The 19918-nt window shown below is 29.7% G+C and overlaps 1 protein-coding gene across 6 annotated transcripts in view; it reads right to left on the bottom strand.

Annotated features, from left to right (window-relative positions):
- Positions 1-535: 535 nt before the first annotated feature.
- LOC130893237 (homeodomain-interacting protein kinase 2) overlaps positions 536-19918 on the bottom strand; it is a 56508-nt gene continuing 37125 nt past the window's right edge. For all 6 annotated transcript variants that reach the window (XM_057799163.1, XM_057799160.1, XM_057799164.1 and 3 more), the window contains one exon: positions 536-19075. In XM_057799163.1, coding sequence (XP_057655146.1) covers positions 18880-19075 — 196 coding nt within the window. In that variant the 3' untranslated portion in view covers positions 536-18879. The remainder of the gene's footprint in view (positions 19076-19918) is intronic.

Here is a 19918-nt window from a genome sequence, read left to right as displayed (position 1 = left end):
TCGATGATTGTCGTAGTCTTTGGCAGTTCCGAATACTCGTCGTTTGTCCAAAATTTTACGTTCGTAAATGATGGTGTAGTGGTGTCCAACTCCCCTCTCTTTTGCGTAGGCCTATTGCCTTCCAAAAAGAGAAAAACGTTAACTAGAGAGCTATGTAATCATAGTAGTAAAAACTGTGAATATTTGCGTTTGCTTTACAAGTACCATAACGCACGCTTATAAAACCAGGACGTCACCAGCCAGTGTTGACTTATCTCTTTCACAATCGAGGCCATCAGCTCTCGTTGATGGATGACAGACGTGTACGCAATATCATTATAATTCTTACCCCCCGGAACCCGCAATAATGGCGCCCAATGTCCGTCATCCGTCACCGTTCACTGTCAACGGGAGCCGATGGCCTCGATTATGAAAGAGACCAACCAAAATTGGCTGGTATCATTGAACCCAATGGAGCACAAGTTACCGTCTTCAGAGAGTGTTTCGAGACCAATACATTCGTCTTTTGGTTATTGGAAAGGAAAATAAAACAACGTTAAGCATTGAACAAGCTTTATTACTGCAAATACACATGATATGGATAATTTTGTATCCACAAATGTGTATCTACATCAGTAAAGTCAAGTACTCTTTCACAAAATGCAACATTAATTATTCATAGAGAGAAAAACATACTAAAATATTTAATAAAACCCTATGCAAGCTTTTACAGTTATTATAAATTTAATCTATGATACATGCAGATAGTCTATATTACATTAAGTTTACAATTATTATTTCAGGCCAAATCACAATAATTAGTAACTAGTACATTTTTTTTTCAAACATCGACAGATGATTTGTACGAATATTAATCGAAACAGTTGGAAAAGTTGGACTGGATTCCATCACAACCTTAAAACTATTCAGTACTGTTAACACTATGTAGAAATTACCATTACGTAGAAAAACAAAGTCTTAATCAGAGTTTAGCAAATATTAATGGTAAAACAAATTTTTTTGTGCGCTGGATCTAAGTATGTGTTCAAGGATTCGAACCAATATTAAATTATTTGAAATGCTCAAATTAAAGTACCGTAAATTCAAAAGAACCACTTGAAATTAACTATTACATTCCATTTAGGCAACATTGCATTGTTATAAGCCCGAACGTGATCCAGATTTTGAGGTCACTTTGACAGATTCAGAAAGTAATCTAGACTTTAATTTATCATCTGGGGATCGAGAGCACAACCTTGATTTCCGTTTATTTCCTTCATTTTCTAATTCAACCGAACCAAATCGTGATATAGAATCCGGTTTTCTAGAACTCCCACTATTTTATCTAGACTCCAAAAGTGATCTAGATCTTTTGTAACCTGAACGATATCTCTATTTTCTAGAACCCGAACGTGATTTAGATCTTGAAACAGCTTTTATTGATTAAGTACGTGATCCGGACTTATGAAACCTGAACGCGATCTCGACTTCCTTGATCCCCAATCTGAACGTAATCTAGATCTTGAGTCCATTTTGATAAATTCAGAACGTAATCAAGACCTTGATTTATGTTTTGTGCCTCCTGAACGCGACCTTGGTTTCCATTCATTTTCTAATTCAACCTAACCAGATCGTGATCTAGAATCCGGTTTTCTAGAACTGATCTAGATTTTCTGGAGCCCGAATATGATCTAGATCTTCTGGAACCTGACGGTATTTAGATTTTCTAGAACCCGAACGTGATTTAGATCTTGAGGCGGCTTCTACTGGTCAAGAATGTGATCTGGGACTTCTTTGATTCTGAGCCTGACCGTGATTTAGATCAGTTTGGTAGATTTACAAAGTAATCTAGACCTTGATTTATCTTTTGGGAATCGAGAACGCGACCTTGATTTCCGCTAATACGCAATACGAGTCAATAGGAATTTACACACGATCTTGAGTTTTCAATACAATAAAAAATTATAGAAAGAATTTTGAAAAAAAGACTCGATTAAGTAATGTTCAAGAGAAATAATTGAAATTAAAAGTGACTTTAACTTGGGCAACATTGCATTATCGTATGGCCGGATTTTGAAAAAGAAGAACAATATTCATAATAAGAATTACTTTGAAAATAAATTGTATTCTTACTTGCCCCGTTATTGCCAAATTTAGCTACTTATTTTCAATACTTATTCAAAAATCGATTATTTGATTGATAACTAGTTGTAGCAAAATTTTTCATGATAATATGAATATACTGGATAAAATTTAGTGCAGGTTTCATCTTCGAATTGATATATTTAGAATGAGGGATAAATTGATATTATTGTCCTAACTAAAGTCTATTTATAGAAAAAAAAAAATAATACATCAAAACAATGATCAGGGCGTGATCAGCACGTAAACATCAGAGGGGAAACACGGCGCGGCATCGTTATTGGTACAAATCAGAGGCGCCATAATGTACTACAAATAAAAAGCGTCTTATAAAAATGATTTTGAATATTGATAAAGATGAAATACAAGAAAATTAAGAAAAAAAGGCAAATTTTCCGTGAGTATCTTTTTCAAGTCTCAACCGAAATGAAACATTTAAATTTTCTGACCTGAAACTATTAAAGAATTCCATTTGATAAGTGGAAAATCACTTTATATCTTTTCCAAACTTCACATTCACATTATATAATAATTCTACGTAATTATTTATAATTTATCTGTACGAAACCGCAAAATATTTCTTAAGTATGAAGTACGGTCCTGTAACAAGCTCGGCTTTAGGGTTTTCAACTGTATAAAAAATCACATCTTAAACTGGAATCTATAGACAATACATATGACACAGAGCCTTGATAATGATCAAATAAAGGGTCGAAACGTCGGCAATTAAAAAACTCAGTTCTCAACCTACAACACCATTCGTAATTATTTATTTATATCATTTTATATAAAGATTGCGAGAAAGTAAAAACAAATTCTATTTGTAAAATTTTCTATAGCCTCAAATTTATCAGTAAAGAAAGTTTTCCGAAGAATACTTGGAAATAAACGAAGAAAAAAGTTTCTCAGCTTCAAATAAATTATTTCTACTTTCCAATGGTTTCTAATTTTTGTAAAAAAAAAATGTAAATTTGACCTACCCACGCCTTTTTCCAAATTTTTCCAACTGTATTTTACACTTTTTGGTAATTATGCTGGTTACAGTTGAAACAAAATTTTTGAATCAATGTTTATTTACTATTACTACCGAAATATACAGTGTGTTTTATTTATTCACTGTTATTATCAAAAGAATTGATTATTTAATGGAAATTTTTTTTCTGTTGGCAGCATAATCACGTTTCATATTATTTTGGTCCAACTAACAACAGTGGCAGGTTAATGATGCAGTCAGTATGTGCAGTCGAAATTTTTGAACATATTTTTCTGAATATTCCGAAAAGTTGTTCTAACAAACTCGTCAGTTTTAGTTCAGAAAATATGAACGTTTACAAATAATCACACAAAACGAATACCCTGCTAATGTTTATAAGTATTATTTCACTATTTATGCGAAAATTAATATTTTTTGGGAAAAGTTGACGGTACGTGTATTTCGGATTTCCTGCTACAAATATTTTTATAAATAAAATCTGAAAATTAGTAGTCCGAAATACACCATTTAGCACAAATTTCTTTGATATGATTCCTATTAGTCCCCAATAAGGACCTAAAATTAAAAATAATGCTTTAGGACCAATAAATCTCAATCACTGCAATGTCTCCAAGATTTAATCTAATTTTCAAATATATGGAAGGGATTTTATAAGCACACATTCGAAACGTTATGGACTAAGTCAGTAATATTTTGAGATTTCTATTTCGCTTGTGAAAATTTTATTTTTTCCAATTTAATCAAGTCAATCAATTTTATATTCGAATCAAAATATAAGTCATTTAATGCCTTTAAATAATACGTAATTTGAAATAAGTAAATACCTTTTTTTCACTAATTTCATGATTGATTTGGATACTTTCAATGATTCGGTTAAATACTGTACCGAATAAAACTTGTATCATTAATCGAAACACCAACCAATAATTGTCTTGAATAATTTGATTTAAATATTTGTGAAAAATACTTTTTCATTATTAAATGGGCATTAAAAGATATTTAAATGAATATACTTTTTAATAAAAAATATTTTATGTAGTATATATCATTGTCCAAATGACAAAGTATTTCTTTTTCTGGAAATTTGGAAATTATTTTAAGCCTAAACTACTGTTTCAATAATAAATTTCTTTGTGCAAATATTACATAATATCAAGAATTCCTCAAATATTCCACATAACTCACCTGCAGATAATTTCGTTTGGTGTAATTCTGCCACCGAAGAAAATCTGCAAACAGTTTCTAGTATTTTTCAAAATTATTTAGATCATACATTGACACTCGAAGATAAGAGAAGAAGAAACAAATAATAGTAACTAGAGTAGTACCAATAAATATCAAATAGTAGTTCATCCAGATGCTGTAATCCACAATGTTGATCATAAAAACCAACAAAAAATGTAGAAAGTTTGCAAAAGGTTCCTAATATTCTTCCAAATTAATTAGATCTTACAGTAGTGCAAGCTTGTTAAAAATGACAGTGGATAATTTCTTTGACATTCAAAGATAGGAGAAGAAGAAACAAATAATATTAAAACAACATATGTAAAAAAATGGCCTATTCGGAATGAGTATATTATAGGGCAAATTTTCTGAAAAACTTGGACAAAAACAGTCCGGTATTTACAAAAAAATCTTTCTACAGAGGGAAAACTGTAAGAGGGGATATTTGTTGGCCCACAAATCCGTATAATTACGAAATATTCTCAGTTTTATACAGTCATTTTCTGCACTCGTATATGAGTTTTTTCCCTGAAAACTTAGAAAGTATGAGTGATGAGCAAGAGGAACGTTCTCACTAAGATTTTAAGGTTTTCGAATAACGACATTAAAGATTTTGGGGTTGGAAACATATCAGGGGATTACTGTCGGTCTATCATAAGAAAAATGGGATCAAATAGCTATAAAAAGAAAGTAAAAATTAGCCACTTTTAATTTTTTTTTTTAGTATTAAAACCAAAATTTTGTATTTTAGTTGAGTTAATAAATATTTGTTAAACAAGACGTGACAGATTATTTTTTCTACCCAAATTAATAACAAAATTTATCAAGGATATTAAAACCGTGTAAACTAATGTTTTTTTGTACGGGCAGCTCTTTTTCGTTACATATAATATTTCTTAGAGAAAAAAAAAAGAAAATAAATTTTGATGGATTCGTTAAAAAATCTCAAAATATCACAAATATTGAAGTAAATATTTTTTTATTAGTGTAATAGTTGATATACAACAAATATTTCTACAGATTGTCTAATTTAAATCGAAAAATTTGAATTTCAATGTGCAAACACTTTAAAAGACGAATATTAAATATAACATTTTGTTTATTGAATGACATATAATACATTATACAGCAGTGTTGTGTTATTAAACAATTATTGTAACGATTTTTATAATTTGTACTCGAACAAATACAATAATTAGCAGTTAATTGAATTTAGTAGATTTAACGAATCTTTTTTCGAACATTACATTTTGTAAATGACATTTCGGAAGTGCTGTAATTTTCAATAAAATGATTTGTATTAAAATTTAATAACGTAGTTTTATTTCAACTACTAAGGCCTCTATAAACAAATAAAATCTCATACAATCGAAATACTATTTAAAAAAAGACAAACCAAAAATCATTCCATCGGTAAAACTATTTACAATTATAATAAATATTTTTTTATATACAATCACTTTCAACAAATCTCATTTTGTACTATATTTTCAAGTTAAAAGAAAAATTCGTTAAATGTACTTTTGATTTGCGTATGAAAAAATTTATTAGGCCAGTTGCAGATGTTTTACTTTAGTCAACTATCTTAACAAAAACTTACTCATATAATTTTCATCTTTTTTCAATTTCAAGTTCATTTGAATGCTGATTTTGGAAATATTTATTTTTTTCATCACCTACAATTGGTCTAAACGAAATAATAATTCCGACAATCCAATGTTATTTTAGTTAATATACAAATAACTACTAGATAGCCTATCACCATTTAATAAGGTGTACAAACACCACTAATTTGCTAAAATATTGACATGATTCTACACCAGTCTTGTGTAACACTAATAATTATAATAGTTAAATCTACAAAACTCACACAGCAACACATCCAAAATCATTTTTATCAAACATAGTCTTCATTCTAAATTTTTTTGTTATTTTTCTTATCAATTTAAAAAGGATATTATTTTTATGTTAAAGAAAACTGTAACTGGGCTTATTATCATTTTTTTCTATTTTTAACTACATTTTTTCTAAATTTTTAACTCAAAAGTATTCTAGTAGTACTTATTTGAAAAAAAAAACCAATTCTAACCAGTCCGAACCTGCTCTTTGTTGACAATATATAAATGTCATGTCAAATGATCGAAAAATTTTGAAAACAAAAAAAAATATCCTCAAACCGAGCCTCAACCCCAGCCCTACAGAAGAGCAACTCCTATATCAGGGCCAACTCCATTAAACCTTCCTCCTATAAAAAAATTTCCTTTATCCTTCTTAAAAATATATCAGGGATAATTCCAATGAATCCTTTTCATTATAAAAAATTTCCTCATCCCACACAAATATTATCCAACGAAGCTTTCTAAAAAAAGGAAAAGAAGAAATCGATAGTCTATTGGAGAAAATCACGTGTCACTAGATGGCGCTAAATTTGGCTTCTAACAATACAATCCGTAAGGGTGTTTGATGCTACTTATGTGTTTTTTGTGATTTTCGTAGAAATTTCTTCAATTTTGCAATTCTCGTTATTTCATAAACGTGTTTTTGTATTTAGAACAAAAAGTTGTGTTTAAGAATCGGTTTAAGAATAACGAAAATTTTAAAATCACGAAATATATTTGAGTCAGAAGCAGACAACTAAAAGAAGGCGAAGCGGTATTATGTGAACAAATTAAAAAACCATTAAAAGTTTGTCGGTCTAACTTCCCAGTCTCATGAGATTGTTTATGAAACAACAAAAATTAATTCATATTCTGGTTTTATTGTTTACTTCTATTGAAGTGTGAAAGAAAATTAACAGATGGCGTTCACTTCGTAATTTTTACATTTGGGTATCCGTTACTCTTTTTAAGGCCACCCTGATTAAAAATTGTTTTCGTTAATTAATAAATCAGAGGCTCTGTTCTTATATTACCAAAATAAATGAAGTGAATATAAAATTTCACTTGACAACATTGTAAACAAAGTGCAGTACCGTACTGGCCCTAATGTCTCTAACGATATTTACCTCCATTAACTGAATTTTTTGTTTGAAAATGATTTAGTGAATGAAAGACTAAAAAATCTAAACGAATATTTGGAAATGTTGCCACATCGTTTAAAAAATTCTATTTTGTAGTGCAGCCTTTAGATCATATATAGTAAAAATCTTAAATATTTGTTATATCTTAATATTGGAAGTGATTAAAAAGATTCAAACTATTTTTCTCTGATATCTATTGAGAAACATGTAGACCTATATGAATGAAAAAAAAATTAGTATTAATAAAAATTGCAATTGAACTACAACCGTTACAAGCGCATCTCTATATATGGTAACTAATATAAAAATACATAACCAACCCAACTTTATATTATATGTATATATACAAAACATATTGCCCAAAAATTAATATTTTTAATCATTATGCGTACCCAAAATTGTACATTTTATAAGGTGCAGTTTCCTGAGGTATATGAATATTAACAAGAAATTGTTTTTGATTTGAATTTCTGCACTTATTGACTTACATTAAAATGTTTTTAAATCGAGAAATGTAACGTGTATCGTTGCTCAAATTTGTAACAAACTAAAAATTTCAAAAAATCTCTCCTTCGGTGAAATTACTGTTTTACTAGTTATAAACTAATCGATAAATTGAATTTTTGAATTATTGAGGTACCTAGAATCAAAACCCTTCAAGTCCATATTTTTTCGAAGTTGAGTTTGTTATTGCCAAATTCAGAACAACTGTTATCTGAGAGTTGAGGTTTAGTTGCAATTTCCGCCAAGTCTAAAGGCAGTTACGCCATTTTCAGTTTCAAAATCCGCCAATAGGAGCGCCTAGTTTCGTCACGTGACTACCCACGATCCTCTGCGATTTGTTTAGCCTTAATGCTTTATTTTCCACAGGGTGTTTGGATTGATTGAAACAGATTTGAAAAAAAAAAGAGTCACTGTCCCGGTTAAATACTGAAAGTCTGAATCTGAAAGTGCAAAAAAGGCACTTCAAGTTCAGTCCATCAAAAAGTATTATGCTAAAAAAAACAGTCTGGTCTAGGGTGAAATGTCTCTTATACAACTGAAACTTGTCAAGCAAAATCTGTCAGAAAACCAAAGTTTAATAAGTCTCACATGAAAGAAAAAGCCATCAACAAGGGGGTTAGTCTTGAAGCTGCAAAAATAAAGGATGTTGCGAAACTACTTAAAAAGCACTTTGGATAAGGGTGGAGAAACCACGAGACGTTAAAATTTTTTCGAGATTTGTAAAACCGAAGATTTCAACAATGAAGAAGATGAAAACATTATTGTTGATGAGGAAATTGATACAGATATTGTGTGTCCTAGTATAACAATAAAGATTTTGTTTACTTTTTACAAAATATTAAATTTTATTTTATGATACTTTGCAATAATTTTTGAGTAAAAATTACAATTAGTATAGCTTTTATAGCTCAACCCCTTTGCAGTCTAAGCTTATTTTTCTTTCAAATACCGCCACCCGCCAAATCCCAATCTCAGTATGAAAATCCGACAAGTCCAAATATTGATTTTAAATTTTTCTAAATATTTATGAAACTATTTTGGTGTTCTCGATCATACATTACCTCTGTTATGAAGTAAAAATTGATTTATTGGTAAAAAAATTGATAATTTTTTATCATTGGTCTGTTTGTGACAATTTTTTCCATTTTTCCGAAAATTTCATGAGATGGCCTTGCGGATTTTGATTCTAGCCGCCTCAATTTTCATACGTTTTTCATTTTTATGGTTTGTGATCCTCAAATATGCCCAGAAAGCGCCAGTTAAGGGTGTGAATTAGATTGTACAATAATTGAAAATACAAAAAACCACTAGTCATATGAAAATTTGGTGAAAAACAGTGAAATTGATTAGACTAGACAAAGTGAGGAATGAATAAATCGAATTCAACTAAATCAGTAAAAGGATAAGATCCAAAAACTGAAAATAATGAAATTGATGAGGCTATATTAGTACACCGAGCATACCTAGATGTTCCAGACACAGTTGTAACCATCGGTGAAAGAAAGAAACTTATATTAGAGTCAAAATAGAAAAGAACCAATTGTTAGATGAAGATATTGTTAAAGATACTGAAACATATGGGGCTAGACAAAATAAGGTAACTGAAAGTATACGGAAAAAATCAGTAAAAAATCATAAACTAGTAGAACAGAATTAAAACACTTGTCAAATGAATATATCGGGAAAATGTTGGTAATAACAAGGCTAGATTAAATAAGGGGTAAATAGATAGTAACTAACAACAGTTCAGAAGGTTTTGTAAAAAAAGCAGCCTAAAGGACCAGAAATGATTTTAGCCTGAGAGAATAAGGACCGAAATAAAACTTTCATAAAATATAGAGCTAAATGAAAGATTATCACCCCCTTATTGATGATGATTTTGTTATTTATCAGTTTGTTACAAATTTTTCCAGAAATTACATTATTTAAGATAAATTCTACTAATTTAGGGGATGAATTGTATAAAATGCAATTTAAAAAATAATAAAGTTTCGGGTACTAAGTACATGTTATTAAAAATAATCTCTATAAATTTGCATAGTAACAAACTTTTGTTATTTTTCAAGTCAAAATTACCTCCAAATAAATATTAATTAAAGGTACGAAGTTTAGTAATGAATAATAAAAAGGTTATTTCACAGTTACATATATATGACATCAAAATAAAATACTAAGTAATACTAACGAAAGCCCCAAAAAAAGAAACTTAACATAAATAAATTGTAAGAAGCAAAAAATTAATTCGATGACTATAAAATTTTGGCAACTACGCTAATTCGCTGTTAATTTATTTTTTTTTTTTTTGATAAATCTATATAGAAACCCTGTGCATTATTTGGGAAAAAATGAGAGCAAAAAGGTCTAAACAATATACATATCTAAAAAGACTTTTAAAGAGTCTAAAATACTAATATTTGTCTCTCAATAAGGCGGTTACAATATTATTAAAACTAGTTAAAGCGAATAAGGTCTGTAACATTTGGCAAAATCGTTAACATCTTATCGATTTAATTCTATAGAAGAAAAAGGTACAATAGTATATTGTACAACTAGTAAGGAAAATAGTATATCCTCATAAACTGTATTATACTTTCCCAACGACCTACACGAAATACTTAACGAACTAGAAAAGTTATACATTTGACACTAGTGTAAACTAAAATCATTTTCATTTTGAGATTATAACCCCAATTCACTATTTCATAGAATTTCGCGTAGACCCAAGGTAAACCATTTCTTTAATAAAATATAAAAACATTTACATATTTCAAGAAAATTGACTTGTGAAACCGTTAGGAGGGTCCCCCGTCAAAGCCAAAAAATAAAAAAATCAAATAATTTATATCTTGCAAGATATAAGTAGAATCTAATTGTAATAACAAATAGCACCCTCTGAAGAGCCAAGACAATACAATTTAAAAACATTTTGAACTCCCCCTAACCCCCTGGAAGTTATGTGAGCTTATTTCCTGATTCACCCGCAGATCAAAATTTAGGACATGACACTAATCAAATAAGTATCCCTATATTTTTCCACAATGAGTTAGGAATACTCAGAGCATGTTTTTTTAATGTTCACGCTGGATAAGGTATCACACTTAAAACCTTGATCGAAGCAATGCTTAGCTCTGAAGACAAAGATCGAGAAGAACGTCAAAAATGACACACAGTCTAAGGCTTCATGCTATGTAACAGCAAGCTCCCATTTACAGAGGAACGTAGGTTCGTGCCGAAATTACCAGGACGAAGAACAAGAAGAGCCCAATTTGTCAGTCTGATTCTTCAACCAACCAGCATTGATTGGGTAATGCAGGAAAGTAATAAAGAAGAGCTAATGCCTCTTAGTAATGACGGTTTCCGCGGGGGACATAAGTGGAGTAGGTGTTAGTACATGCTAGCACTAGTTCGTAGCGTAGGCTGGTAGAACATTCACCTCCACCTTAGCAAAAATCTCAGAGCAGAAGAATATCTAGCAATAAATATAAAAATTTTAATATGTAGTAGCACTGTTGAGTATATCGATAAAATTTATAATCTAGCACGATTATATTTGAACGAGAAGTTGATTCAAGAAAAACAGGCTAAAGCAAAGTCGTAGAAGAGTTGTGAATAACAGAATTTCTTTGATTTATTTCTAGGAAAAATCCAGACCTGAAATGATAATTTCTGTAAACCACTATTTTGAAACGATTTCTTGGGATTGTTCTTGTTTGCATAACTTTTAAAAACGAAACTGGACAATGGAAAATTGGAAATGGTGCCCTTTTCAGTGCCTTAAATCAAGTGATCAATTGATTGATGGAGCTCCAGTTTCCAGGTTGCCAAATCTATTTCAAAATGTAAACGGAGACACTGTGAAGTTCAGGTGAGGTATTATGATCGAAGCAAAAACTCCATTACTCTCAATTTAATCAAAATTTTAAGTTGATTTTGATGTTAGGTTTTGGAAAAAGTGTAGATAAATCTATTTTTAAATATAACAAAGCATTTACTCTAAGTTTTACTATTGGAAACATACCAGTTTCAAAATGGCTTGTTTGTTCACCGGATCTAAGCCTTATTGACAGTGGTTAAGAAGCAATATAATTACCTATTTTGTCTTGTTTTAAATCATAACTTCACTTTTAATCTTGTTTACTAAACGGAATGAAAAATCTACTGGTTATTTTTGAAGAATATATTAAAATGGTAAGTTTCACAAGCATATTTTCTTTTCGAACATTTTTGTCTATTCAATTAGATCTTTACCATCGATTTCTTCTCAAGAACAAATAGGCCTGACCTCCACCCCATCCATTCCCCCAAATGTACATGCCAAAAAAATGAAAATATATACAAAAGAAATTTTGACAATCACAGAAAAAAGATCTCTAAACCAACAACGTTAAAAAATATATATACAAATCTGTTGATTGAAATAAAATATAAAAGTGCTGAGGAACTGAACGTCCAAGAATCTGTACATCTACATGCATATACCCGGATAGTATAAATTTAATCTAGACACTTGGATCATTTACAATAATATCGCGAAGATGTTTTTTATTTTAACAATAACACCTGAAGTATTATATTATTAGTTAAAAAATCAACCTAAACTAAATTGCATATTATTTCCTCTAATATGATCACAAAAAAGGATACAAATAAATATTCCTACAACTAGGGGATGAAAAATTTATCATGAATGATAAAAAAACTGTGAATCTTCAACAACTGACTCGGTAACCAAAAATCTGTAGATCCAAATAGTCGTACAGACTGAAAAATTGATGTAATATCCTGACTATTAAGGGTGAATCAAATAAAAAAACTACAATACAATACCTGGAAACTATGGCGTGGAAGGAAACTCTAAAGCAGATAAGAAAAAATTAGAAGAGGATGCCAAAGAGTCAGTTACGGTGCTACAAAGCAACCATCAGGATATGTGGTCAAATAGAAGTGATTGCACGATATCCAAAGAAATTTGGCCAAGACAGAATGAAAAAAATTAACTTTAAGAATCAGGCGACCCAGGAGACCATTGGAATGATCACTAGATATTGTACTGTTAGCATTAGATTCCAGAAATGGGGAGTAACGTCTATTACAAAGAATGTAATGGAGAAGAGATTATATGTTCTGCAGGTGTCCTTGCCTTCATTATGGGTTGGAAATACTTAAAAATAAGCTATAAAAGGAAAAAAATATAGAAAAATAGTTAGGTAATCGTCAAGTTTCCAAATTGTAGGAGATAAAAGGGTATCAGGTGAACCACGACGAATATAAGTTTAATATAACTCTCTAGAGGTGCATTACAGTAACAGAGTTAATGGAATTCCACTTTTTCTAAAAAGTACGTTTCTACTAGAGAAATGAGAAAATATTGTTGTTTATTTCGAGAAATATCCTAAGAAATTACTAAGAGTTACTTTTGCTTCAGAAATAACTGTAAGGCAATGGTTCTTGTCCCTGGTTAACAATTTGAGCAGTTAAATACAAACAACATCACAAAACACGTAAAAGTCGTTTCATGTGGCTATTTCAATTTAAGTAATTGAAAGCAAAATGAGAATTTAGTTAAGAAGCATGTGATCGTGATTATATTTTGCGAATGAAAATTATATTTGTGAATATTTGGATCTTTTAGCAGGTGCGTTCTTCTGATTTCATTCCGTTGTTGTAAACAACTCACAGATTTTATGATGTTTATGTTTTTATATAACTTTTAGAGAAAACTGTAAAATTTCGAGCCAAAATTTGAATAAAATCTCTACCTTCTCTATTTTTAAACAATTTTTAAAACTTTTTGCCATTTTAACTAAACGTATATAATACTTATTTTTTAAAATTTGAAAATATTGTAAAACGATCATTCGTGTCTAGAGTGCTTTTCCGAGAAGAAAACCTACATATATATAGCGAAAAAACACCTGAATATTATTATTTGTATTATTTAGTAATCCGAAAAAACTATTCTACACAATCCAAAAATATTATTTTTTACATCTACCATATATATTTATTATATATATTTCTAATTCTATATCTAGATTTTTTTAAGATATAATTTCTAAACTAATTGAAAAAAATCTCTGACAACACTTCGATAATCTCGATTTTAAGAATAACGAAATATTATCAAAACATCATTTTGTAGGCAATGTTTTGTACAAGAAAGTTTCTTCTGATAACCACACATCAATCAACTCCCAAATATTTATTACTACACTAACCGTAAATGTGTCCACAGTTTCAAAATATTCGAAAGGCTTATTTCAAATATCTTAGCGACAAAATAAATGCTTGGGGTACAAAATAAATTTAATGAAATATAAAATATCCAAGCAAGGAATCTGAATAGTGAGGAAATCTAGAATAAACTGTAAAATTATGCAACAAAAATTTTATACAGAATTTAATGAAATGACAAAAAATGTTAAAATAGAAGATGTGATCTTTATATCATCTCTATTTTAATTTCTTTATCTATTTTATGTTTTTTTTTCGAGTCTCGTACCAAAATATGTTGGTTTATAATGTTTTAAGTGTCCCCTTCAAACGGCAGGTCAAAAAATTTTTTTAACTCTAAATTTTTAACAATTTCTAAAATCAAAAATCGATTTTTTTTCAATTATTTCATTTCTTTCTACAAAGGACTATGCACAATCTTATTTTTAACCTTTCTACTACAACGCCCTTCTATAGTTGAACCAGAAAGGCTTTCTCGGCGTGCTACACTTCACTTTAGTAAGTCTAGACGAATTTTTCCTGATGAAGACCCTTCCTAAAGTCATTCGTAAAATTTTCAATGCTACAACATTTTTAATACTGTTTACAAGACAAGACGCTTGCTTTTAAAGATGAAAAATGTCATATGAAAAACAATGTAGAGAGGTTGATAGTTTTAATTGCAGTGAATATGGACGGATTAGGAAAATTTAAACCCTTAGTGATAGGAAAAGCAATGAAACCGTGTTTCAAAGGAGTAAAATCCTTTTATACAAAAGTGGAAATTTTTTCTCTTTTTAATTTATTGCACTGTCCATAACAGTCCTTCTACATTGTCAAACGTAGAACCCTACTTCTTTTTTCCGAATAAAATTTCCAAATTACAACCATCGGACCAAGGAATCATTCATAATAATTTTGAGACGTTCTATCGTACAGAAATTGTTAAGCTCGTTTTAGAATCTCTCCACAAACGAATGTCACGGTTCTGATGGCTATTTTACTGATTTGACAAGGAACTGTATCCCTCCACATGATTTTCCATTGCCTCAAAAATCTGGTTTCATGGTTGACATCAGTCAGTGTGAGTTTTTCCGACTTTGTTCGAGTGGATGTTACTGTCTACGGTTCGCTAACCGATGGCAAAATTTTATCTGCGACAGATACAAATGAAAAAATCAGCGATGAAGATGAGGAGGACGACACATCAGAACCTTTGGCAAAAGTGTTAGTTAAAATTTTAAACCATTTGATATTCTTTGCATTCGATAGTTCTCAACCTTTTAAGAATCCCTCGAGTTTCGTATTAACGAAATGCGACTGTATTTATATTTTTCTAATGACACAGTGAGTTCCTCAAATGAAGAAGTGAAACGTTGCTTTTCATGTAGACACTTTACAATTTATAATCTAGCTAGAGTTAAAAACAAGTATCGTTATAGAAGAATCCATTTTGTACATTAAAAAAATTGATTATTTTCAATCATTTAATTAAATATCACAACTATATATTCCACAACTATATTGACGTATATTATATCCCTGTTGAAAACACTTACGACAATTAGTGCATAGTTGTTTCTTTTTTCATTAAATAACGTCAAACATAGAGTGTACGAAAGATTATTACATTTACAGGCACATCAAACATTTTTTTAAACACTAGAATTTTCATTGAAATATTCATTATAATAAACACCACTAAGTAATTATTTTGTTTATAATTTACTTTCAACAAATGAAACCCCAAAATGTCGAAAAAGACTTCTATCCGTATAAAAGCCGGACTGAAGATACAATTAGCGATTTTTAAAGTATCTATTTATGACTGAAATCTAAAACAACATACATTTTGTTCCCCCTACATATTTTTTTGACACAGACTCAATTGCAAAAATTGACTAGCTAGATACAGTGTTTGACAATACAAAATCGCTAGGAATTATCCATTAAAACGCTGAAAGGCAGAAACCACTAAAAAGTCTTTAAACACCTGACGGCGTAAAAGAATTTTCTATCAATTATTGAATAAACAGAAAAAATCTATTAAAGTAGTAGCATATAACAACATTTTCAATACGAATGAAAAAAATGGAAAAGATTTTTAAAATCAAGAAACGATTCTTACAAACAAACAGAAATTCCATAAACTTATAGTAAAAATAAAATTAATTATACAATATAATCAAAATGTGTATATTTTTTTCTTAAATTTGAACGATGAAATATCAGAAATTGAATTTTTCGCGAAAAAATATTTTCAATTACACCTATTCTCAAAACACGCTTTTATAAAACAAAAATTAATTCTACAAATAAATCCTATTCCTAAGAATCCATTTACCATTAAAAATTTATTTTCTTTGGAATTTTTTCTAAAAAATATTGTACTACGTAACAGAAAGAGTAACGGAAAATTTAAAAAAATCAAGTTCAAATCATATTACTTTTAAACAAACAAATCTATGATATAAATAAAAAAAAACGAGGATTGTATTAGGGTTTCATAACGATTTAGGAAATTGGTATACATAGACGACAATAACCCTATCTATATGTTTTATTGACCTCGAAAAAGCGTTCGACAAGCTTGAATATGATAAAATTGTTTAAATCACAAGAATTTTTTTAGTGTACACTTTACCTTATTAATATATAATTTGTTTTAATATGAATATAACCTTACAAATAAAAAAACATACTTAGAAATCGCGCCTTTGTAAGTAGAAATTTCAGCAGTTAAATCATGTATCTAGAACTTCTTGTTAAGTGGAAAACTCGTTGACTCGAATTTTTTTCAAGTATATATGTATCAATGACTTCAAGAAATGTTTGAAACGCTCAAACATTAAACTGTTCTAAACTTTTGGTCTCCAAATATATTAAAAACGTTTATATACTTAACTAGGTAAATATAAACCCTGTATCGAATCAATTTTGAGGATGATCCCAAGGAATGTTCTCATTACAAAACGTTTAGGAAACTGAACCACATCAGGGATCAAATTAGTGTTTCCTAACAATATTGGAACCAAAGAAGCGCTAGTAGTCATTTTAAGGTGTAGAGCAAACTACGATTGCGTTCTCCAAATATATTAAAAAGATTTATATACTTAACTAGGTATCGATTCCATTTTGAGGATGATCCCATGGAATGTTTTCATTACTCTATTTGTATATGATTTATTGATATCGAAAAAGCTCAATATCCCAGTTAGTGGCAATATACGGAAGTAACAGAATGGATAGCAGTAAATAGAGACACTGTTCTGCTAGTCAATAGTTTGAAAGAAAAAAAAATTGATGTTTCTATGGGATGGAAAATATTTTTATAGAAAAATTCCAGGTACATATAATTTGTATAAAACCGAAAGAATCACTCATCGTTTTCATTTGGTGGTTGAATTTCTTGAAATCGTTCAAAATTTTACATTTTATCTAATGATTATATTGGCGTTTCGGACGCCAAATGTCACATCAAGATTACAAATAAAGCAACGAACTAACTATGTACACGCGTTTCAGGTTTCATCTTTTCCATTTTCAATGTAATTATAACATCAAGTATTGAAAAATGAAAGAAGTGATTGCTACTACATAAAATATACAAGCTTTAAAACAAGCCCGTTAATAATAAACTAAATTGCTACATCTTCGTGTCCAGAAGAGATTACATCTAAAATTAAGGTTAACAAAAAGGAATGCCAGCTACTTCGGCGTCTAAATTATCAATTGGATTATACACCGAAACACATAGGCTATATAATAAAAAATAAAATAGCGGAACAAAAATTAAAAGATTACTTTCAATGAAACTATTCTAAATATAATTTAAGAAAAAAAATGCTTATAAGATCCACTATAATTAGGAGCGGACGTCCAATTAAACTGTTTTTATTTTGATATGGAGGCAGTATAAGTATATAAATGAGATGCGGGTTATTTTCCAGTGTAACATCTAAATATTTACAAAAAAAAACACCAGAAAATAATCTAAAATTAAAATAAAACAATCAAGTTAAACATATATTAATACCCTTTGTTTTGTATAAATAGCAAGATAGAATACCTTAAATTAAAAAAATAAGAAAAACGCCAAACATTGTTAAGAATTAAGCCCCTTATAAAATATTTTTCAATCGAATCAACCCTTTCGCTTTTTAAAACTTTCTATAAGACGCAATTTATGCAATACCGAATATTCTTATTTCTGGTCCTTCGAGCCGGATTTGAAAATGGATTTATCGAAGAAAATTGGACGGAAGGAAGGTATCGGAAACTTAATAGAAAGACCGATAGCAATAGAATAACGAATTATACACACAGCGAAAGGGTTGCGAATAATAAACAATCGAATTGCACAAAACTACCCTCTTATACAAATTACGATTGCGTTATAAAATAAGTTGTGAAATTCTAAACATTTTTAAAAATCCAACACACAATACATGAAAAATAAAATAATATGATTAAAACATAGGCACTATTCAGTAACACTAATTTGGTCGTAAATACGTTTAGCAAAATTTGGATTTTTTAAATAATTTAAATAAAAATTAAATGTCTATGAGTACCAACTATATCAAATTTGTTATTTAGTAAAATACGCAAACTATTCATTTATATATTTGGGAATTTCCCGTAAAATACCAAAATACAACTAAACGTAAGTAATACCAAACATAAAACTAACAACCAAAATTAAATACAACTTTTGTAAAACCGGACCAAAATTTGAGCGGCGTCCAGTTTAGATCCTATAGTTTTTTTTTCTTCAATTTTTATATATATTTTTATTTCGTTATCATTCGGCGAACCACAAACTTGCAGGTTGATATTGATGACTCTTGGCAGGGCTAAGTGGAGCGAATCCATATGAAGCTGCCGCCACTTGAGCATGCGACGGAAACTGCAAATGGGCGGGTAACGGATGGCTGGCGTGGCTGGCTAAAACTGGTCTAGCACTCGAATGGTGTGCTGGTGGCGGAGGTAGCGCGCGGCTGATAAATAAATATTTACAATTAATACTTTTTTTGTATAATTTAAAAACAAAAATTTGGCACACTTATTTCATACCGGATACGAATAAAGTAACTACACTATTTGTTATTAAACTAAAACCAACTATATTTGATAAACTAACAAAGTAAGACATACTTTAAAAAAAACTAGCATCTGTTAGAATTTTTAACCATCCTGAAGAAACCAAACGAAAAGACATAAAAGTTTCAGGTGTCTGAAGGTATTCTCAAAAAACAATCCATAAATAGAATCAGGAAAGGACTGTTAAGTCTATAGCCTTGAGAATTTGCTAATGCTAAACTTTTCTAGTCCATTAATTGTTTCTTATAATGAAACATCCTTCCATTACTTCTTTAGTATTTAGTTTATTCGAGTCCTTTCTTTACAAATGGTCCAACCATTGCAGTATATTCGATCTGATTATATAATTATCTCTCATCTGAACACTTTTTTATCTTTATTTGGAGAAAATGATATATCTGACTTTTTAACATTTTAGCACAGGTCTAGAACACACCGTATCAGCTGTTAAAGCAGCTCTGCTGTCTGTGCAGATAAAGATTACTGTGTTGATTGAGTAATATCGGGGTTTTTATTTGTCACTCCCAATTTCCAATACAATGGTTTTTTCATGCTATTAGGTTCCTAGATTATTTGAAACATGAAAAAATTGCATCGAGAAACCAACAAAATATCTATGAATTAAAAATATTTAGGGAGTTATTGATTTAATAGAAATAAATAGAAAATGTTAACTGGAAAATACTATACCAATTAAATCACTATCAGAACAACAATAGCATGCAATAATAATTAGTTAC

Source organism: Diorhabda carinulata, chromosome 4 (assembly GCF_026250575.1).
Source record: "Diorhabda carinulata isolate Delta chromosome 4, icDioCari1.1, whole genome shotgun sequence".
Lineage (NCBI taxonomy): Eukaryota > Metazoa > Arthropoda > Insecta > Coleoptera > Chrysomelidae > Diorhabda > Diorhabda carinulata.
Note: the sequence above shows the minus strand (reverse complement) of the source record. Positions and strands in the feature narration are given on the sequence as shown.